Source organism: Phaseolus vulgaris, chromosome 5 (assembly GCF_051622355.1).
Source record: "Phaseolus vulgaris cultivar YP4 chromosome 5, ASM5162235v1, whole genome shotgun sequence".
Lineage (NCBI taxonomy): Eukaryota > Viridiplantae > Streptophyta > Magnoliopsida > Fabales > Fabaceae > Phaseolus > Phaseolus vulgaris.
In genome coordinates, this window is record NC_143502.1 from 34,002,693 (window position 1) to 34,023,060 (window position 20,368).

General features: G+C 35.0%; 1 protein-coding gene across 1 annotated transcript; it reads right to left on the minus strand.

Annotated features, from left to right (window-relative positions):
* Window positions 1-16,364: 16,364 nt before the first annotated feature.
* LOC137834490 (uncharacterized) lies at window positions 16,365-18,646 on the minus strand. The gene is made up of 3 exons (XM_068642525.2): window positions 18,403-18,646; window positions 17,551-17,782; window positions 16,365-16,822 (listed from the first exon to the last, which is right to left on the minus strand). The coding sequence occupies exons 1-3, from the start codon at window positions 18,631-18,633 to the stop codon at window positions 16,407-16,409; spliced, it is 879 nt and encodes a 292-aa protein (XP_068498626.1). The 5' UTR covers window positions 18,634-18,646; the 3' UTR covers window positions 16,365-16,406.
* Between the last annotated feature and the right edge of the window lie 1,722 nt (window positions 18,647-20,368).

Below are 20,368 nucleotides of genomic sequence, written 5' to 3' on the forward strand. Positions count from 1 at the left end.
ATTTTTATATTATGGATAAATATAATTTTTTTTTCTAGTGTCATCTTTGTTGTTATTGTAAATTTAACCATATTTTGGTCTAAGCACAAAATTTAACCAGTCGCGGACTTGAATCAGGGTCAGGACGGTTCCTCTTCCAGGTTAGATGCTATCTCAGCAGACATTTCTGATTAGTGGTATCATCAATTGTAATTCCAGATTTTGGAACTTCTAAAATAACGGAGAACCTATCAATATGTCGGAGTTAGGTAAGAAACTAGGAATTACGTGCAATGGGAATGAGGAGGAGGTTATCAAATAATTTAAAATGTGTTTAAATTAGCTATACACACTTCCTTATAATTTAAAACATTTTCTTCTAATTAGGTTTTTATTACTATTTCACATAATTTTTCAAGAAGTTAGCACATTTGAATGTAACAAAAAGAATCAAATGATGACTGATTTGAATAATTTCATTCGTGTTATACAAGCAATAGAATTATCAATAAGTCATTCAATGAATCCGACAAAACACAAAACTTAAAACAAACAGTATTTGATGACATTTAAACTTCAAATGGAGAAAGTGGTGAGCCTTAAATGTTCTCCCGATGTTCGTTCACAAACCTTTTCAGTCTCTCACTAATGGTGGTTGTTCCTTCCTAACAGAAAGAATTGCAGAATACAAAACCATAAAAAAGAGGGTAAAGTGGTCATCAAAGATTTGCATGATTAATGAAATATTAGCTTATAAAAATATACTTGAAGGAGTAAGTAATTAATTAAACAAAGTTAGGAAGAAACGCAAAGGAAAAATATGAGTGATTATGCATACTTGTGCTTTCACAACATGTAGCATTGAGTTTCCAGTGATTGAAGAATTGACACTGATGACCTCTATTGTCTCTTCGAGCAGTATGCGAATAATTTCTGTCAGAATGAACTGGTTGTCGTGTGTACACATTAGAATGATTTGTAGAGAGGAATCCATCTCATGAATCTCAATTTTTGGTGCTTCATAACTGCTGGAAGATGCACTACGAGATCTCTTCTTTTGCAGTAGTAAGCTTTCTTTCTTCTGCTGTGCCATCTTCACCTTTGTCTCTAAGTTCTTGATGTAGTTGGTAGCCTCGTCTATTAAATCACCACGTGATAATTCTCCTTCCTGAATTAACGAAAGTTACAATCAATAGACAGACATATATTCATGCATGGTGCAGGGAGAGAGTGAGAACATGCCCTGGGAATATTATTGTTAGGCAGAAGAGAGTTAAGGTTGGAACAAAGGTTCTTCATATGGTTTCTCCTGTTTTTTTCTACAATCCTTCTTTCGAGCCCCTTGATTGAAGAAGGTTGATCCCTTTGCTGTTGATCACCCATTTTTCTTGCTGATCTTCAGATATTTACTGTATCTAGGGTTCTGAGAAAATGGTTTGGGAAAACCCACATTTTAAAGGGTAAAGATGTATATATATTGTGTAATGTGAACACTCACTAGAATTCGGAAGAGAGAAAAATTTCTTTTGACATTGTTTACTCAATAAAAGTCTAAATTTTACACCACAAATGATCAAGCTTCTCATTTCATGTGTATTGAAAGTTTACTGTAAAACTCTTTGGGTGTAGGTGAGCTGTGTAGTTCTGCTTTGTTGTGGGGTTATTATATAGTTATAGCTCTTAACGGGCGTTTTGGTCTAAGCCATATGGAAGTGTAACCATGTGGTTGATGTACACGGGTTGGGATACCCCTGAAATATTCCTCTTAATTTTATTTATTCATTGTTGATAAAAAAAAATTCACATCACACTTCTTGTTCAATCTCTCATCAACAACATCCATGAAATTGTCTTCCACATACTATTGCCACACCCAGTTCATCACATGTATATGAAACTCCCCATCAAGATAAGTCCTCCTTCCACAATATTTTCTATTATGAGGGAGGACCGTAGGAGAAGACTCGAGGGTCGGGAGGGGCACCAGTCATCAAGTAACTTTATCTCCTTTTTCTTCTCAAACATAGCAATGGGGAATATCACATGCATAAGATTTTTTAGAGATGGACAAGAGTGAAGGAAGTTTTCATCTCACATAGACTAAATAGGTGGGGAAGAAGGTTTGGATTCGTCCGATTTTTCGAGGTATCAAACGTCGGAAGGTTGGAGAAGAAGCTGGACCAAATCTATATCGGACACAAGAAGCTCCATGTAAACATCGTGAGGTATAGAAGAGATGATCTTAGTAAAGGAACGCCTATAGAAGCACGGAAACCTTACGGTCATGAACCTGCAAAGAACAAGGTCAAAGAAGTGTGGAGGGAGAAGAAAGGGAAGGTTGTAGCGAAGACGACCTTAAGGAACCAGTCTTATGTCGATGTTGTGCGCGTTAAGAAGAGAAGTGGAAAGGAACGTCTATCGAAACCAAGCACCAAATCTTTTTGTGGATGGTTAATAGTATGGTAGGCCATATGTTGTCGAACCTTAACTACAACAGGTTGTGTGAAGCGTTCGTGAAGGGGGAATGAATATGATTAGAGTGAGGTTCTTGGGTGATAATATAGTTCTACTTACACCAAAGGGCAGTGAGCGGATGAACGATCTTATTAATATGAACAAAGATTGGTTTCATAGCATCCTTGAGGCCATTGAACCATGGTCTGAATCCTCTATAGTTGGCCACAAGATCGCCAGGGTTAGATGCTCTGGGTTACCAGTCTCTTTATGGAATAAGGACTAGTTCTCTAAAGTTGTTGGAGAGGTGGCTACCCTGGTCTCTATTGCAAAGACGTGGGCTAATCTCGAATACGCCAAATTTCAAGTGCGCGTGCCCAAATCCAGTAATGTTAGATTATCGAAAAATATGTGGATTAATGGGTAGAATTATTTTGTCTGTATCGAATAGGAAGCCAGTTACAAGGGTGGCTATTAACCATAGCCACATTTGTAAATCACATTTATGAATGTGGCTATGGTAATAGCCGCAGTTATAAATCTTGTGTTGGATTTACAAATGCGATTATGGTAACTTGTAAATAGTATTTTTTTTAGTGCAATTTGTTTAGTGTTAATTCCCATATAAATTAACTTGTTCAATTTTATATACCCAGTCAGACAAATAAATAAATTCAGAGAATCAAATTATATATATATTGATAAAAATGTATTACAAACACTAATAATATATCTCTATCTATCTATCTAATTCCTACACTATTGATCAGCTATCATAGAATATGTGGACCAAGAATGTCTCACATATGTTATGGCTTCCGAAGACATTGGTATCTGATCCGTGAAGAACTGCATTTCAAAATATGGTTGACATAAATTAGTTTTAAGATACATATGAGTTCAAGAATTATAAAAATAATTTAACATATCATGTTACCTCTTGCCAATCATTTTTAAGGCCTAGTCTTACAATGGTAATCATCCATTGCATAATGTAATAGTCTCATAGCTTCCTTGTTGTTTATTACACTATAATTGAATAAAAAGTTAAAGTTAGTGTATTGATAAACAATGAAAAGAGAAAGAAAAAAATTACAAACCTTTAGTCTTATCCAGTTCAAATTTTGAAAATTTGAATTGGATCGACCTTTTAGGATGTTATATCCACGCCATGAATTGGTTACCTCGTTAGTAGATGGTTAATTAGTAACATACAAAGTTAAGTTTGTAGTGTACTTACCTATCAATAATATTCTTAAGACTTGTGGATATTTTCTTTTGTAGGGAACAAAATCACACAACAGTCTTATCAACCATTGATAAGACAAGTAACTGTCAATGACCCCTATATCATCAATGAAAAAAGTTAGTAAATATTTGAAACATGAAATAGTAATAATTGACGACATATAATTAAACTTACACATTAATATAAGGGCATAAATAAATTTCTTTTCCCTTTTTTTCCAGGTAGTGATGTATGATTGAGTCTCATTTGCCTTTGCTCCGGTGGGATTAGTACATGCGGGATCTAAGAATCCATACACATTTTCCTTCCCCTCAGTGATAAAGACACCATTCAAAAACCTACAAGTAATTAGTTAAAGCATAATGAATGCTAATTTAACATAAATTAAATTGAAATATAGGTAAAGATACTTACAACATAAAAAATTGAATTATATTTATATTGAGCTTCTAATCCCCAGCTACAAATTCTAACAAATCTGACATGTATATATGTACAATGGCAACTTATTGTTTGTTTCAAAAAACGTATCATCCCATATGGAACTTCCAAAGGGTCTCGTCCAATCTGTTTAGCAACTACAACTAAGGAAGCTATAGGATCGTCAATCGGAACCTCATGCTTCCTTTTCAGACTTGGTTTCTAACGAGGTTTCTAAAAAATAAAGAACATTAGTATTAAATTAGATGTAATATATAAATATAAATTAATATAATGAAATGAAATTATTATCGGAGGTTCTGGCATAATTCGAATGAGGTGTCTGGGCCAGGCTACGAATGTCTAAAATACATCGCCCATAGTGGTTACCTCATTTGAAGGTAGTGGAACACGAGCATCAGGTACTCGTACTCTTTCAACTATTACCTTCGCCACATCAGAGGGGAGAGGAACATTATGTAAGGTGGTGGCATCTTCATAGACTTTTCCAATGGCCACCACTTGAGGAAACATGCCGCCCTCTACCAGTAGCTCACATTGCCTCGTCTGGCCAATGATATCCTCCCCTGATGTTGTAGGAGCCGCACAACTCCCCTTTGTGCTCTTGGGAATGATACTAACAAGGGGTTGAATTGGCTAAGCACAAACTTGTTGCGATAGAAGCTCTTGTCGCAACTCTAGCTGCATTCGATCAGTCTCCTTTCTCATCTCGTCCATTAATTCTTGACGTATCTTACTCGTCATTTCTGCTTTGGTCTCTTGGGGGGGGGGAGGATGAGTGTCGTTGTGAAACTCCAAAATATAGTTTAATTTCAACCCCTTGTCCAACTGCACGAACATGACCACAGTGCTCAGGTCGTCCAATTGCTTCAACCAGGATATTGTGACGACCTTCAGGAACAAAATTACCTTGGGAGCTCAAGGAATCCTGCAAGAGACAAAAATCATATCAGTTTTTAATATAATTAATGCTTTAAAATAAATGAAAAAGGCTAAAAATAACTTATAATTTTTTTTATGATAACCCCTGATTGCTCAGAACTTGCTGCACCCAACTTTTTAATTCGGGCCTTCTTCCATTTTACATGGAGAAAAGGTGGTGATGGAGGAGAAGTGACCCCTGTTTCCACATTCTCATACGCAGTCCCCTGTTTAGCTCCTTTTCCACCATCAGTGATTGCTCAAGCTTTCGATACCTCGAACGAGACAGTACGTGCGGGCTAACATTCTTTAAAGCTATCTCTTGAGGTTTCTCCTGACAATCCTGTCATAATTGAAATAAACAAAGTGAATTAAATAATATTAACCTATTAATGTTATATAAATAAAAATAGTTAAGTAACTTCACTTACCATCCAAGCTTCATTTTCACAGCTTTCTTTAAAAAGACACCATGTTTCTTCATCAATATGTTTGTACTTTAAACAAGGACTTTCGCCTTTAAGCTTGGCAAAAATATATTTCGTCGTCAGTCTTGACTTAAAGTGACGAAATTTAAGTCCGATATTGGATATAATCTTTGATCGAAGCGGTTCCACATTAGGAATTTCAAAAATTTGCCTCCAAAATAACATCACCAAATTAAAATTAATCAATGAATATTAAAAAACATTATATGATAACAATAATAATGTAAAGCTTACCCGAACATCCTCCCAAAGCATGTTCTGATCGACCTCTAACACGTCATCCCATGAATTAATCAAAATGGAGAACCTCTCACGAGAAACAACTCCAAGATAGCTATTAAACTCATCTGCATTAGAACCAAAATCCACTCTAGTGAGGACGTTAATGTCAACATGTGTCGTCTCACCAGCAACACGTTTCAATGCGAGATGCTTCAATCTAGTAGGTTTGCTGCTGCCTCGTCCAGATCGGGATCTGATTAGAGTCTGATCGTCATCCATATCTGTGTTAAAAATATTAGGTAACAAATATTAGTTAATCTTTGAATATAAAACAAATACATAAAATTCTATATGTGTATTATCAAAAATATTTCTAAATTTATTACCATAGTGAGTTGAATGTTCATATGTAAATTCCTTCATTGTGGTCTTTACGGGTTGCATGTACATCATCAATCACATCGTCATCTTTATTAATTATCATTGGTGTGAATGAATGGGTTGCATGTACATCGTCAAACGCTTTGTCCTTGGAATGATGAGAAGATACCTCATAACCTTCATTAGGGGTCCATGCTTTTCTATATCTTCAATAGTATCATCATCTCTATGTTTCAACTTATAACATGATAACCCACACCTCAGACAACTTTTCAACAATTCAAAATCTTTCCGGTATTAGGATATGCATGTATCCTTTTACACTCCATACCCATTGGACAAAGAATCTTTTTGGCCTCATAATTACGATTAGGAAGAGTATTACCCTATGGAAGTATATCCTTCAACAACTAAAACAATTATGTGAAGCTTTTATCAGTTCATCCATTTATTGCCTTCAAATTCATCAATCTTAACACCACCGACAACCATGTGAAGTTAGTTGATCCAGGATACAATGGAGTATCTGCATCGCTTGACATACTTCCATATCCATGCGCTTCTGCAAAAGACTAAGCTCACACATCACGAATCATGTCCTCCAATCGATCATCATCTACATCATCATGTAATACATTATCCATGATGGACCCCACATATTCTTCAGTTACGAAAATACGTGGTAAATTTAAAAATTTAGCATGTCATGTCCAAGTTTTATAAGATCAAAGAAACACATCACATAGCAAGTGATCCCTCATTATCTTAACATCCAGTATCCTTCCATTTAAAGAGTTAACACACGAACACCTGATCTTTGCTCCATCATGACCACTATTAATCGTGTTACGTTGTGCAAATTGTATAAATTCTTTTACTCCTCTTTCATACTCATCACTTATGCGAAGATAATTAATCCAATTTCGATCCATTATACTCTGAAATAGTCATTCAGGTGTTTTCTAATCAGTGTTTTATCTCACACATTTGCCAAGGATTAAACACCCCCGGACTTAGTACCAGCACGTATCAAGTGCCGAGGGTCGAACACCCTCAGACTTAATACAAACACGATAATTATATTCTAAACTAACAACTAACATAATATAAATACAAATTATAATAAATACTAAATAATATAAATTTAAAAAAGTAAAAATTAGGGAAATGTGAGCAGGAATAGTGTAAACGTGAAACACAAAGAGGAGAAAGAAAATAAGAAAGCATAAGTGACCCGCTTCAGAAATTAGGGTAAAAATGATTTAAGAATGCGACTATTACAAATAACCGCATGTTAATTAGCGTTTGGGTGAAACAGGTTTTGTAAGAAATGACGTTGATGTTCAAAAGATCCATTAGGTAGGTAACATGTAAACTGGAGAGACATATCTAAAAAGTTTAAGGCTTTCTAAGGGTTTGAGTGAGAGTGAGGTTTTCCGGCGAGGTAGGGGAGTGATATCAGTCAATGGCGGACACTTCCTTTTTCTTTACTAACTTCCCTGAACATTTTATGGAGAGAGACCTTTGGAAGGTTTTTCAAAGGTGGGGAAGGGTTCTGGATGTTTTTGTTTCAAGAAAACTCAATGCAAGGAAATAGAAGTTTGGGTTTGTAAGGTTTCAGGGAGTGAATGACGTCTTTTCTCTGGAAAGAAAGCTGGATGCAATCTGGATTGGCACTTGGAAGCTGCAGGTGAACCTTCCCAAATATCAGAGGAAGGATGGACCAAGGAAGCAGAGGAATGAAGGGTCAAGGCTCGGGTGGGACTCAAAGTTAAACACAACGCAGCCTAGGGAAGCGGGGAATGTGAAGGGGAAGCAGACGGAGCAGTTTTCGTTTGCTCAAGTAGTTTCAGATGGTGTAGTCAAGAACGGAACAGGGGAGAATGCAAGCAGCTCACAGGGGGACGAGACAGTTTATCAGATCACAGTGGAGATAAAACAGGATTCTTGGCTAGAAGGAAGCTACGTTGGTAGTTTTAAGGAGTTTTCATGCTTGCAATCGATTAAGGAAAGCTTTGTGATGGGAGGATTCAGTTTAGTCAAGCTGAGATATCTTGGAGGAAGATTTGCTCTGCTCTCATGTGAAGAAGAAGGAAGTCTGCGAAAGATCATAGCAGACAACAGATCTTGGTTTGATGAAATTTTCACGTCGGTTACTCCGTGGGATGGTTCTTTTGAATTAAAAGAACGTTGTGCATGGATTCGATGCAGAGGAATTCTGTTACAATTATGGTGCAATCAGAGTTTCTCCAAAGTAGGGGCCGTGGTGGGGGAGGTGGTGGAGACTGATGAAGCAACTGAGAAGAGAGAAACACTGGAGTTCGCTCGTGTTAGGGTTAAAACATTGGTAAGCAGTACTATCAATATGGAGAAGGATTTTGTTATTAATGGCTGCCAGTGTAAGGTGACCTTCGAAGAAGAGGTGAGCTTCCCGGAGATGTGGATTGGCAAATGGAACGGTGTTGGATCAGAGGTAGACACTGAAGCAAGCTCAGACGAAGGAAGCTTAGGGCTAGCCTGTGTGATTCAGTGGGGTCGGATTTTGGTGCGGCCGAAGAAGGTGGAGTGGGCGTCGTTAGAGGAGGAAGATTGGGGATTAAAGAGACGGTCTAGGGCAATTTGGATTCAGATTTTCTTGGTAAGGAGCGTGAGCTGCACGGGGTAGTTGCTCAAGCACTTTTAAGTGAGCCATTGAATGCACACGGTTCTCTTTGCTCTTCTAAGAAAGAGAAAGTGGTATCATTGATTGGGCACGGTTCTTCTAGCTCTTCTATGAAAGAGAATGTGGAATCAACTTTCAATGCTGCAGCGGCTACCAATGAGACCAAGGCAAGGAGATTTTTTGGAGAAGGCATGGATAAGTGCAGTAAGAGCCATTCAATACGGAGTGTTTCTGAAAGGATATGAGCATCGTTTTACGTAGAAGACGTGCAAGGAGAGTTGCATGTCGACTGTGGGCCCTATTCTATTGCACATGAATGCTCACCTCTTATTGGACGTTTGGAAAGAGGAGCAGTGAGTGGGAAAGAAGTGGTTTGGGCATTTAATGATCAAACTGCATTTTCGAAACCTTTGGATTCTAGAAGGGATTTAAAGAGTAAGTGCGTCCAGGATGGTGGTTATAAGAACGTGGTAGTTGGGATCGATTCGGAACATATGGGTTTTGTGAGTAGGGTAGAAGATTCTTTAGGGACAAGATCTTTAATGGATGAAATGGAACAGTTCGGGGCCAGGGTGGTGGGAGAAGGAGTTGTTGGGTGGTCGAGATTAAAAGATCATTCAAAGCCTTCAGTTTTCCACAGTTTAATTGGTAACGGACATGCAGATTTTGATAAGTTAGAAGAAGAGGAGGAAGTGAGAAGGCCTGAGATTCCAACTATGAAGGAGAGTGGGAGAAATGTTTCTCTGGGAGGGTTGTCAGCGGGGTTGGGGACGGGTGTGGAAGGTGATATGGAAGGCGGGGGCAATGTTGTCTCTTCGAAGGGTAGGTTGTCGGGTTTGGTTGGGGTAGTCGAAGGACAACATCCCATAGTGGACCAAGTGTTTTTGGTTCACCAAACCGGTAGTTCGTCGAATTCTTTACTCCCTTCTGACAGTGCAATTGAGAACTGTAACAGGATTTTCTGGGTGAAAATTGACAAGAATGTTGCTGCAAGTGTCTGGGGAGTAGGGAAAGAAATAGGATTTTCGTTTCCTGGTCGAGAAGACGTAGTTTTAAATGGTCTTTATTCGTTATCTAATCAAGGTGGAGTGACTACGAGAAAGATGTGGAAAGAAAGGAGTAAGTTTGTCAATGAAGATTCTTAGTCTGAATATCAGAGGGGTAGGCGGGGCAAATAAAAGGAATTATGTCAGGGATTTGATCAGCAGGGAGCAGATGGACATGGTGTGTTTACAGGAGACGAAGTGTTCGGATTTCAGTAGGGAAAAGGTGTGTCTGCTTTGGGGAACCAACGAATTGGATTGGGTGGAAAACAAAGTTGTTAACAGCGCAGGCGGAGTGATTACGATGTGGAGCAACAGGGCGTTTCAGTTGTCCAGTTTTGTAAATGGTAGGAATTTTTCTGTGTTAGAAGGGGTGTGGAAGAGGGGCATTGGAACTCACGTTACTATTGTGAATATCTATTGTTCAGGCTCTCTGCGGGAGAAGAAAGAGACGTGGAACGAGATTAACGATTTCAGACAGGGTCAATTATCAAAGGCTTGGTGTATCATTGGAGACTTTAACTCTGTAAGAAGACAGGAGGAAAGGAAGAGTGTGGTTTTGACTACTGATTACTCTAGAGAAATAAAGGGTTTTCAATGATTTCATTGAAAGATCAGAGTTGGTAGATATTCCGTTGGTGGGCAGGAAGTTTACTTGGTTCAAGCCCAATCGTTTGGTTAAAAGCAGGATTGATAGGGTGTTGGTCTCCAAGGAGTGGTTGGAGTATTGGCCAAACAGCCAACAATTCGTCTTACACAGATCAATATCGGACCATTGTGCAGTTATTTTGAAAGAAGTCTCAGTTGACTGGGGGTTGAAACCTTTTAGATGTTTGGATGTGTGGTTGAAAGATAGCAGGTTTAAGGAGTTCGTGTGCTCGTGTTGGTCTTATTACAAGGTGACAGGAGGGGGAATTTTTGTGTTTAAAGAAAAGCTGAAAAAGTTAAAAGCTAACTTAAAGGTGTGGAATAGGGAAGTCTTCGGAGACGTGAATCAGGCTAGTAAGGAAATCTAAAAAAGGTTAGAGGAACTGGACACTCATGATGAGGAAGATGGGTTAGTAGAGTCAGAAAGGGATGAAAGAAAGTCTCTCTTTGCTAAACTTATCGAGGCCAAGGCTGATGGAAGAGGGCCAAGCACATCTAGCCATGGGAGCCAAAGCCCAAACCATGAAGAGCGTCTAGACCAAGAAGAGCGTCTAGATGTGGAACTAGACCGTCTAGGTCCTCTCACAAGGTCAATGGCTAAGCATGTTCAAGCCCAAGTGAATGAAGCGACGGATGGAAGAGAGAAAGCTTTGTACATGTTGCATAAAGGCCCATTAGGGGTACTTAGTAATTAGAGTAGTGTAGAAAGCATATTTGAGTGAAACTTTCTAGAAGCTTTCTAGGTGTGACCGGTCATGGCACATGGCTTATGATTTGCATTTCATTTGGTTTCCATTTCATTAGCTATTAGCTTAGCTTCTACGTCCAAATAGCCTATAAATAGGGAGGCTATCTCATGTATTTTCCAAGTTTATTGTGAGTAAAGTTATGCTGCCATTTTGTGCCAAGCTTTGCTTCTCCTAGAATTCTAGGCTCTAAACTTCATCTCCTTCACCTCTCCTTGGGTTGGCCGAACCTCCCTAGCATCATACACATCATGCACCTTCAAGATCAACACCACTCTTAGGAGGATCTTGCTCACACACCTTCATAGCTTCCGCACCCCTTTTCCTTACATGATTCAAGAAGACCTTCATGAAATGCCATCAAAGGCTAAACAAGAGGCGATTTTTTTTTCAGAAAGCAAGACAGAGTTGGATAAAGCAGGGGGATCTCAATACAAAGTTTTTTCATTCAGCAGTAAAATGGAGGAGGGCAAGGAATCAGTTACATGGAGTTTTTGATAATAACAAATGGTGCAATAATAAGGAGGAGGTAAAGAATAAGGTTTGTGAGCTCTTTGAAGAAAGGTTTGCCAGGAACGATATTTGTCAGGTCAGACTAGACAAGGTTATATTCAATTCTATCTCGGAAGCCGACAATGTTTCGTTAGTCAGTGATTTTTCTGAAGAAGAGGTCAGGGCAGCGATCTGGGGGTGTGATAACTCAAAAAGTCCAGGCCCAGACGGGTTTAACTTTGGCTTTATAAATTCCTGCTGGGAAATTTTAAAGAAGGATATGATGTCAGCAGTAAAAGATTTTGCTGGTTTTGGCTGTTGGCCAAGAAGATCAAATGTGTCCTTTCTCTGCTTGATACCAAAAGTTGAAAATCCTCAACAGATGGGGGAGTTTAGACCTATTTCTCTAGTAGGTTGCTTGTACAAAATCATCTCTAAGGCGCTCTCCTTGCGTCTGAAAAAGGTGATTGGAAAAATTATTGATATAAGACAGTCGGCATTTATTGAAGGAAGAGGTCTATTTATAGCGTGCTCATTGCAAATGAGGTGCTAGAGGATTACAAGAGAAAGAGAAAGCGATGTATCTTTTTTAAAGTCGACTATGAGAAGGTTTATGATTCGGTGAACTAGGACTTTATATACTATATGCTAAGGAGGTTGGGTTTCTGCGACTGGTGAATTCGGTGGATAAAGGGATGCTTGGAGTCAGCATCGGTGTCTGTCTTGGTGAACGGGAGTCCAACTAGGGAGTTCTTTCCTAGAAAGGATCTTCGTCAGGGCGACCCGCTTGCTCCTTTTCTCTTTCTCATTGTGACGGAAGGGTTAGCTGGGGTGACAAGGGTGGCAGAAGAAAAGAAGTTGATTGACAGTTTGGAGGTTGGAAAGGATAAAGTAAAGGTAAATATGTTACAATATGCGGACGACACCTTGTTCTTCTGCGAAGCAAATACCAAAAGCGTATTCAACATAAAGGCGATCCTGCAGTGTTTCGAGCTCGCTTCTGGGTTAAGGGTTAATTTTGAGAAAAGTAGGATCGGAGGGACGAGGATGGACCAGGTCACACTTCAGCGTTTCGCAGCGATTTTTAACTGCGATACGATGGTATCTCCTTTCATATACCTGGGCATGCCAGTTGGAGGGAGTCATAAGCGCGGCGCGTTTTGGAACGGGGTGCTAGAGAAAGTGCAGGCGAGATTAAGCAAGTGGAAGGGAAGAAGTTTGTCGATGGCTGGGAGGATTTTTCTGATAAGGTCAGTGCTCTCTTCCATCCCGTTATTCTTTATGTCGTTATTCAAATTGCCTGCTGGGGTGGCACGGAAGTTGGTCAAGTTACAAAGGGATTTTCTCTGGGGATGGGGTACAGACGGAAGGAAGATTGCTTGGGTTTCATGGAACTTGGCTTGTAAGCCTCGTGAGTTTGGGCGGCTAGGAATCATAGATCCAAAGCTGTTTAACTTGGCTTTGCTGGGGAAGTGGATCTGGAGGTTGGGCTCGGTTGAGGTCGGTCTTTGGAAGGAAGTTCTATTTTCTAAGTACGGTGGGTGGAGATCTCTGGGAGTGGAGGGTAAAGATAGGAGTTGCTCTCTTTGGTGGAAAGATTTGAAGGAAGTGTGGTCGACGGAGGGGTGGGGGAGAAGTTTCGAAGACAGTTTTGAGTGGAAAGTAGGTGATGGGAAGGATATTTATTTCTGGAAGGATAGATGGTTGAAGGGCGAGGCGATGAAAAATGTATATCCAAGACTGTTCTCTATTAGCTCTAACAAAGACGCAAAACTGTTGGAGTGTGGGTCTTGGTCTAATGGAAGATGGGTTTGGAAACTATCTTGGAGAAGGTCTTTCTTTGAGTGGGAGAATCCGATGGCGGAGCAGTTGAGTCAGCTCCTGTTTGGGGTTGGGGTGGCCCCAGGAGAGGCTGATAGTTGGATTTGGAAGGTTGGGGGTCTACAATCTTTTACAGTAAGTTCAGCTTACAAACTTATCAGGAAGGACAATGAGGCGGATTCATTGCCGGTTTTTAGTAAGATATGGAGGAGCAAGGTTGTTCCTTCTGCAGCTCTTATGGCTTGGAGGGTGTTGGAAAATAAGCTTGCTACTAAGGTAAATCTTAGTAGAAGAGGGGTGCAGTTAGAAAGCTTGAGGTGCGTTCTGCGCGGGAAGGAGGAAGAGTCGTGTAGTCATTTGTTCTTCGGTTGTAGTTTCGCTTGGTGAGTTTGGTGTTTATGCTACATATGGCTTGGGGTTCTGTTCGTGGCTCATACTGAGCCGAGGTTTAACTTCGATCAGTTCAGGTTGATTCTACCTTCTGAGACGGGTCTTATTGTTTGGAACACAATATGGGTAGGGGTGGTTAGTGAAATTTGGAGTCAAAGGAATAGAATAATTTTCAAAAGAGGAGTGGCTGATGTGTTTGAAGTTTTTGCGTTGGTACAAGTAAAGGTTTGGTCTTGGGTCTCTACAAATTCCAGGTTAGTTTCTTTCTCCTTTTCTAATTAGTGTTTGGAACCAATGGAGTGCATGAGGTTAGTTTCTTGAAGTTTTTTTCTCTTTTTAGGTTAAGTAAGGGCAAGGCGTTGTTTCGTTTGTTTTGGCGGTCTGTCATTGAAATTGGTGGTGTGCAATATGTATAAGGGTTGAACCACCCCTGAAGTGGTTCAAATTTATTTATTTGTTATTGCCGATAAAAAAAAACAAATAGTCGCATTTGTAAATGAACTTAATATAAAAAATGTCACCGCGTTTTTAAAGACTGCGTTTGACCGTAGAGTCGTACTTAATAAACAGTAGTTGTTTCTACATTTTGCACTAATGACACTACAAAAACATCAGTATTATTTACGGATTTTTACCCACGGATCTAAATCTGTAGATAAATTCAACATTACATACGGATATTACTTACGGACATTACCCACATATTTAAATTCGTAGGTAAATTCAACATTACCTACCAACTATTACTCATGGATTTCTATTACCTACCAACTATTACTCATGGATTACTATTACCTACCAACTATTACTTATGGATTACTATTACCTACCAACTATTACTTATAGATTTCTATTACCTACCAACTATTACTCATAGATTTCTATTACCTACCAACTATTATCCACAAATCTCTATTACCTACCAATTATTACGTACATATCTCTATTACTTACCATCTATTATCTACGGATCTCTATTACCTCCCATCTATTATCATAATAGTTATATATATATAATATTAAAAATATTATTATAATATAAATAATTATAAAATCATAATTAATATTCATAAATAATAATAAGCATAACTAATAGGTATATATATATATATATATATTATTAATATTATAAAATTAATAATAATAATATAATAATGTAAATAATATTATTTGTGTTATATTAATAATATGAATATTATTATTTTTAATAATAATATTATTATTAATAATAATAGTATTAATAATATTAATAGTATTAATGATATTGATAATATGAATAAAATTAATAATATTAGTAATAATAATATAAATAATATTAATATCGTAGTATTATTTATAATATTAATAATATTAACACTACTTATAATATTTAATAATATTAATAATACTCACAATATTTAATAATATTAATAGTATTTAGTAATATTAATAGTATTTAGTAATATTAATAATATTTAATAGTATTAATAATATTTAATAATATTTATAACATTTATAATATTAATAAAATTAATAATATTAATAACATTTATAATATTAATAACATTAATAATATTAATAATATTAATAAGATTAATTTTATTAATAATATTAATAATATTAATTTTATTAATAATATTAATAATATTAATTTTTTAATAATATTAATAATATTAGTAATATTAATAATGTAATACTTTTCATTGAGAGAAAACTTTGTTCAGCGTCCAGGAATATAAAATTCAATGAAAATAGGTAAAATAAAAAATTAGATATTTATGTACTGTGGTTCTAAATTTAAATTCCTTTTTTATGAAAGCTATTTGTTATGTTTAATTATAATTATAAAGATTAAATATGTTTTAGTTCTTGTTTTAAAATTAAGGTGAACAAATATTATAAAATAGAAATGATAACATGACAATGATTTATAACTCAGATGATCTGTATTAACGTTTTAATATTATAATATAGTTTAATATTCACATAAAAAAATATTACAGTCGTCTATTCTGACAGACTCGTTTCATAAAAAAATATTACATTTCGATTTTGTAAAATTTGAAATAAAAAAAAACAATTTTAAATTATAATACAGACGAAAAACACATTTAATTCTAATTAAAAATAAAAATTTTAAACAACTTAAAAATCTTTTAATGTAAAACAACAACTGTAAGTTTTATCAAGCATATATTCTTCAAAGACGTGTGCATAAAAGATTGTCCAAATTCTTTTGTAATTCAAATTTGATGTTAATATCGATGATTATGATTAAACTTGAGAAATAATGAGGAAGTTTTCAATATCAATGGTTTGACAGAAAAAACTTATTCTTTAGCTTCCATGATATACTTCCAAGTGTGATTTCACTGTCCTCAAATGAAACCTTGTTTGATTTCACAACAAACGTGGCCATAACCATATATGCTATGCTATGAAAATGATTCAAGTGGGGGAAAATTGTTCATCATCTCCAATAACACAAACTCAGCAAAGTACAACACAGTGATGCCCAGGAATATTTTCTACTAAATCGCAAGTGAGCATTGAAGCCTTATATTTTCGTGGTCGTGATTTGTAAACAGTGGGAAGTGGCACTGTCATGTCTCTATCTGTCATACCAAGCCACTTTGCTTGCATGTACCTTTGTTTCCTCCAAGGTCCTAAGTGCATTTTCTTTTCCTTCATATTTTTTTTTGCAGCTGAGCACATAATATTAATTATGACTCGTAACCTCTCTGCTTTTCCAACAAACACCTCTGGTAACCTAGTAATTAATCTGTTGTACTCTTCACTAGCACGTGCCATCTCAAATTCTGCTCGAAAATTCAATTCAATTACCACTTTTGTTACTTCTCTTTTTGTGTTTGAGTTGTCCATCACTTCCAGATAACTATGCTCCCCTGAAAAGATTACGATCAATAATATTAAAAACCAACTTCATTATTTGAAGTTCATTTAATATTTAACACAAACTTCTGGCTGTGTCTTTCAGACCTGTCCCACCTATGACCATGTTTTTATCTTTACAATTTAAATAATCCAAGTCACATTGGAAACATGTAATGAACACATTGTCTATCCCTGAGACCTGCCCCCACATATAAGTTAGCAATAGAAATTACTCATAGATTCACTTTCTCTGAAATGAATTTACTATTATCATGCTCATGGAATGATTTTTTTTTTTGGGTAAAATACAACATTGTTTTGGTTGATTTTTTAAATTTTAAAATTTCCTCCTTAATTAATCTCTTTGGTTTGTTTCTGGTATAAAAAATAAGCCCCACTTGAAAATTTTCCATAAAATATGCAGAGCCTCAGTTCTCACAATAAGTTTGTTTCAAACATTACAAATTATTTCTAGACATAATTAATATTATTAAAAGTATTATTTCGTTTTCATAACCAAATTTGCTTGATTAATTAACACTATAAGAGAGCCTTTGTCACAGTACAGTGACAGCCAAAATCATCTAACACAGTTAGTGGAAAAGTAGAAAGAACAATTAGCTATAAAAATACTTTATAAGTGAAAGTAGTGAAACATTTTATAGTTAAAAGACAAAAGAGGCAAAATTTAAGATGAAAAAGTGTAGTTTAACCAAAGATTTTTCATGATAGTGTATACCTGATATTTGGATTTCCGAGGAAGTCCTCCATTTAGATGTGCAAATAGCAGAATTGTAACCAAGGTTCAACAAACGATCACATATTTCCCTCCTCAAACAATTCAGACAGCTCTTAACATTCAATTCTCTCCGGCAAAGGCACTGCATATCCCACATATTTAACTCTTTCAGAGCTTCCCTTGTAGCTTGCCCAACTCTTGTCTCAATTGAGCTACTTCTGTATAAACTTGCCTATAAAAATGGAAAAAAATAATGTCATAAACTTCATAATTGCTTCTCCAAGTGTGTATATATATATACATAAAATTTTGGGTGATATATGAGGTTCGAACAATCTCTCTAAAATAGTGTATCCAACACACGTATAATTACTGTGAATTTATATAATTTATAATTATATGATATATAAATTCATATATTATATTTTGATATTATATACGTGTTACTTCTGTTCTGCAGTACTTAGATACCAACACAGTAAGTTTTTAAATTTATAGAAATGGACGTACTTATACACTGGTGATCCAATATAATAATCGCTAAAATGGTCTCATACTATTTTAGAATTTTTAGTCTGGATCTAGCTAACAAGGTACAAAATCAGTAAGATGAAATATTTTCTTCACATTTATGCAAACTCTTTGGACATAATTAATCAGGATTCAGAATCAATGATTAATTTTGATGGATAAATCCTCATGAGTTGATGGTTGCGCAATATAGTAAGAAAAATGGAAAAGATAAATAGAAAATATGTGATGGAAACCAAGTAAACCATATGACAGAGATAGCATAAATTATGGGAAAAGAAATCCTTTGAGTGATTGGAGTTGCTGTGAATGAAATTATACCTGGAGAAGGTGGTATTGTTCTTCCCAGAAAGCTTTGTGATTGTTTTCCATAGAACAAAGATTGCCATCGTCCTCATCAAGAAGGTCGCCGTAGATGGATGAATTCTCCGACGGGTCCCGGAGATCCTCCCAAAAGCCAAAAACGGTGTCGGAAAGACTCACGAATAGTCCACCGGAGTTGGGAACAGAAACGGGAAACATGCGGAATTCAGTGTCGATGGCTGTGCACATTGGTAGGGGCTTGTGTGTGAGAGAGAGGGAAACTGGTACTTCAATTTATACAAGATAGCCAAGTGCCATTGGGACCCACTTAAAAATTTCTCTGAGACATGGTAGCTATCTATGGATTGAATAGCCATAAACCCTAAATAATCCCCTATATCTTTGTGAGAAATTTGTTCCAAAATAGTAAAATATAACCTTTTTAATTGTACTTATCTAACTGTTTATTACACTAGTTAAGAATTTGATTTTCATGAAATTGAATTTTGAATATGATTGAATGTAATTTTGCTAAAAAAGTAATTAGAATTAATTTTTTGAACTGTTCTTTTTATTTAAAAATAAAGAGAAGATAATTTAAATTTTCAAAATAAAATATATTATTTTGATGGTAAATAGTTTTTAAAACAAATATTTTGTATAAAATTGAAGAAAATATTTTCTTTTTAAAAATACAAATTTAAAAAGGTAATTATACTGAGGAATAATATTTAAAAAATAATAATTTAGAAAACCAGTTATTAAAAAATATTATAATTTTAAAAAATAATTATTTAGAAAAATAATTGTTTCATGAACTAATTAATTGGAAAATTAAAAATATGAAAAGTTAATTTATTAGAAAAATAAATATTTAGAGAAGTGATTATTTAGTTTTGTATTGAATTAAAAAAATGTAATGTTAATAGCTATTTATTTATAAATAAAATATAAATTAAGTAAATGTAAATGTCAAATTGTAAAATAAAATCCTATATTAAAAAAATATTCTAAGTCAGTTTTTAATTTTTTATTTGTTCAGTTTTAAAATTTATTTTTAGTTATACACATAAATAATTATTAAAATAATTATGATAACAACAATAGAGGATAAAAAAAGAAATAGTGTTATTTATAAAAAAATTATTTGGATAAATTATTATTTTTCTTTAAATAATTATTTATAATTATTTTAATTATTATTAAGAAATCAATAATTTAAATTATATAAACTCTTCCCACTATTTTTTAAAATTCTTTTTTTCTATGAAATTTTTCAAACCAAAATTACAAAAAAAAAATCAAAATTTACAAATGTTAATTTGCTAAAAATAATTCTTATTTACATATTTTTATAAATAATTATTGCTCAAAATATATGTGCATAGTCTTCTAGAATTACTTAGTTGAGGGTTAAGATTATATAAATTTTGATCCATTTCTAAGATTGTAGTGTTAGTTTGTAATTTTTACATTTTGTAATTTTTTTATTATGTCAATTCGTATTTAAACTTCATTTTTTAAGATGAAACTAATTTCATTGTGCACCTAAGTTCAAGCTTGAAATTTCCACATTCAAAAATTATTATTTTAACTATTTTATGTCACTTATTGAATCAACATACAAATATAGATATAGAAAATGTAAAATATACATATATATATATATGTCTTTAAATAATAATGTAGTTTTAATTGAAATTTCCACATCCAAAAATTATTATTTTAACTATTTTATGTCACGTATTGAATCAACATACAAATATAGATATAGAAAATGTAAAATATAATATATATATATATATATATATCTTTAAATAATAATGTAGTTTTATCATTCTATCTCAGTTATGATTTGTTTTTTACATTATATATGTTACTTTTAAGTCGATTATGATTATAACTAAATTAGAATGATATATTTTTAATATATTTATTTTTTTAACTAACAAAAAATATAAGTTACCAAACTAGCAAAGAAAAT

What these genes read in the sequence shown, in the direction of transcription:
- LOC137834490 (XM_068642525.2), bottom strand. Translation starts at nt 18,633, where the DNA reads ATGTGCACAGCCATCGACACTGAATTCCGCATGTTTCCCGTTTCTGTT. An exon ending in AACAATACCACCTTCTCCAG is followed by an intron (nt 17,783 to 18,402) that starts GTATAATTTCAT and finishes CCATTTTTATAG; the next exon opens with GCAAGTTTATACAGAAGTAG. An exon ending in CTCGGAAATCCAAATATCAG is followed by an intron (nt 16,823 to 17,550) that starts GTATACACTATC and finishes TAATCTTTTCAG; the next exon opens with GGGAGCATAGTTATCTGGAA.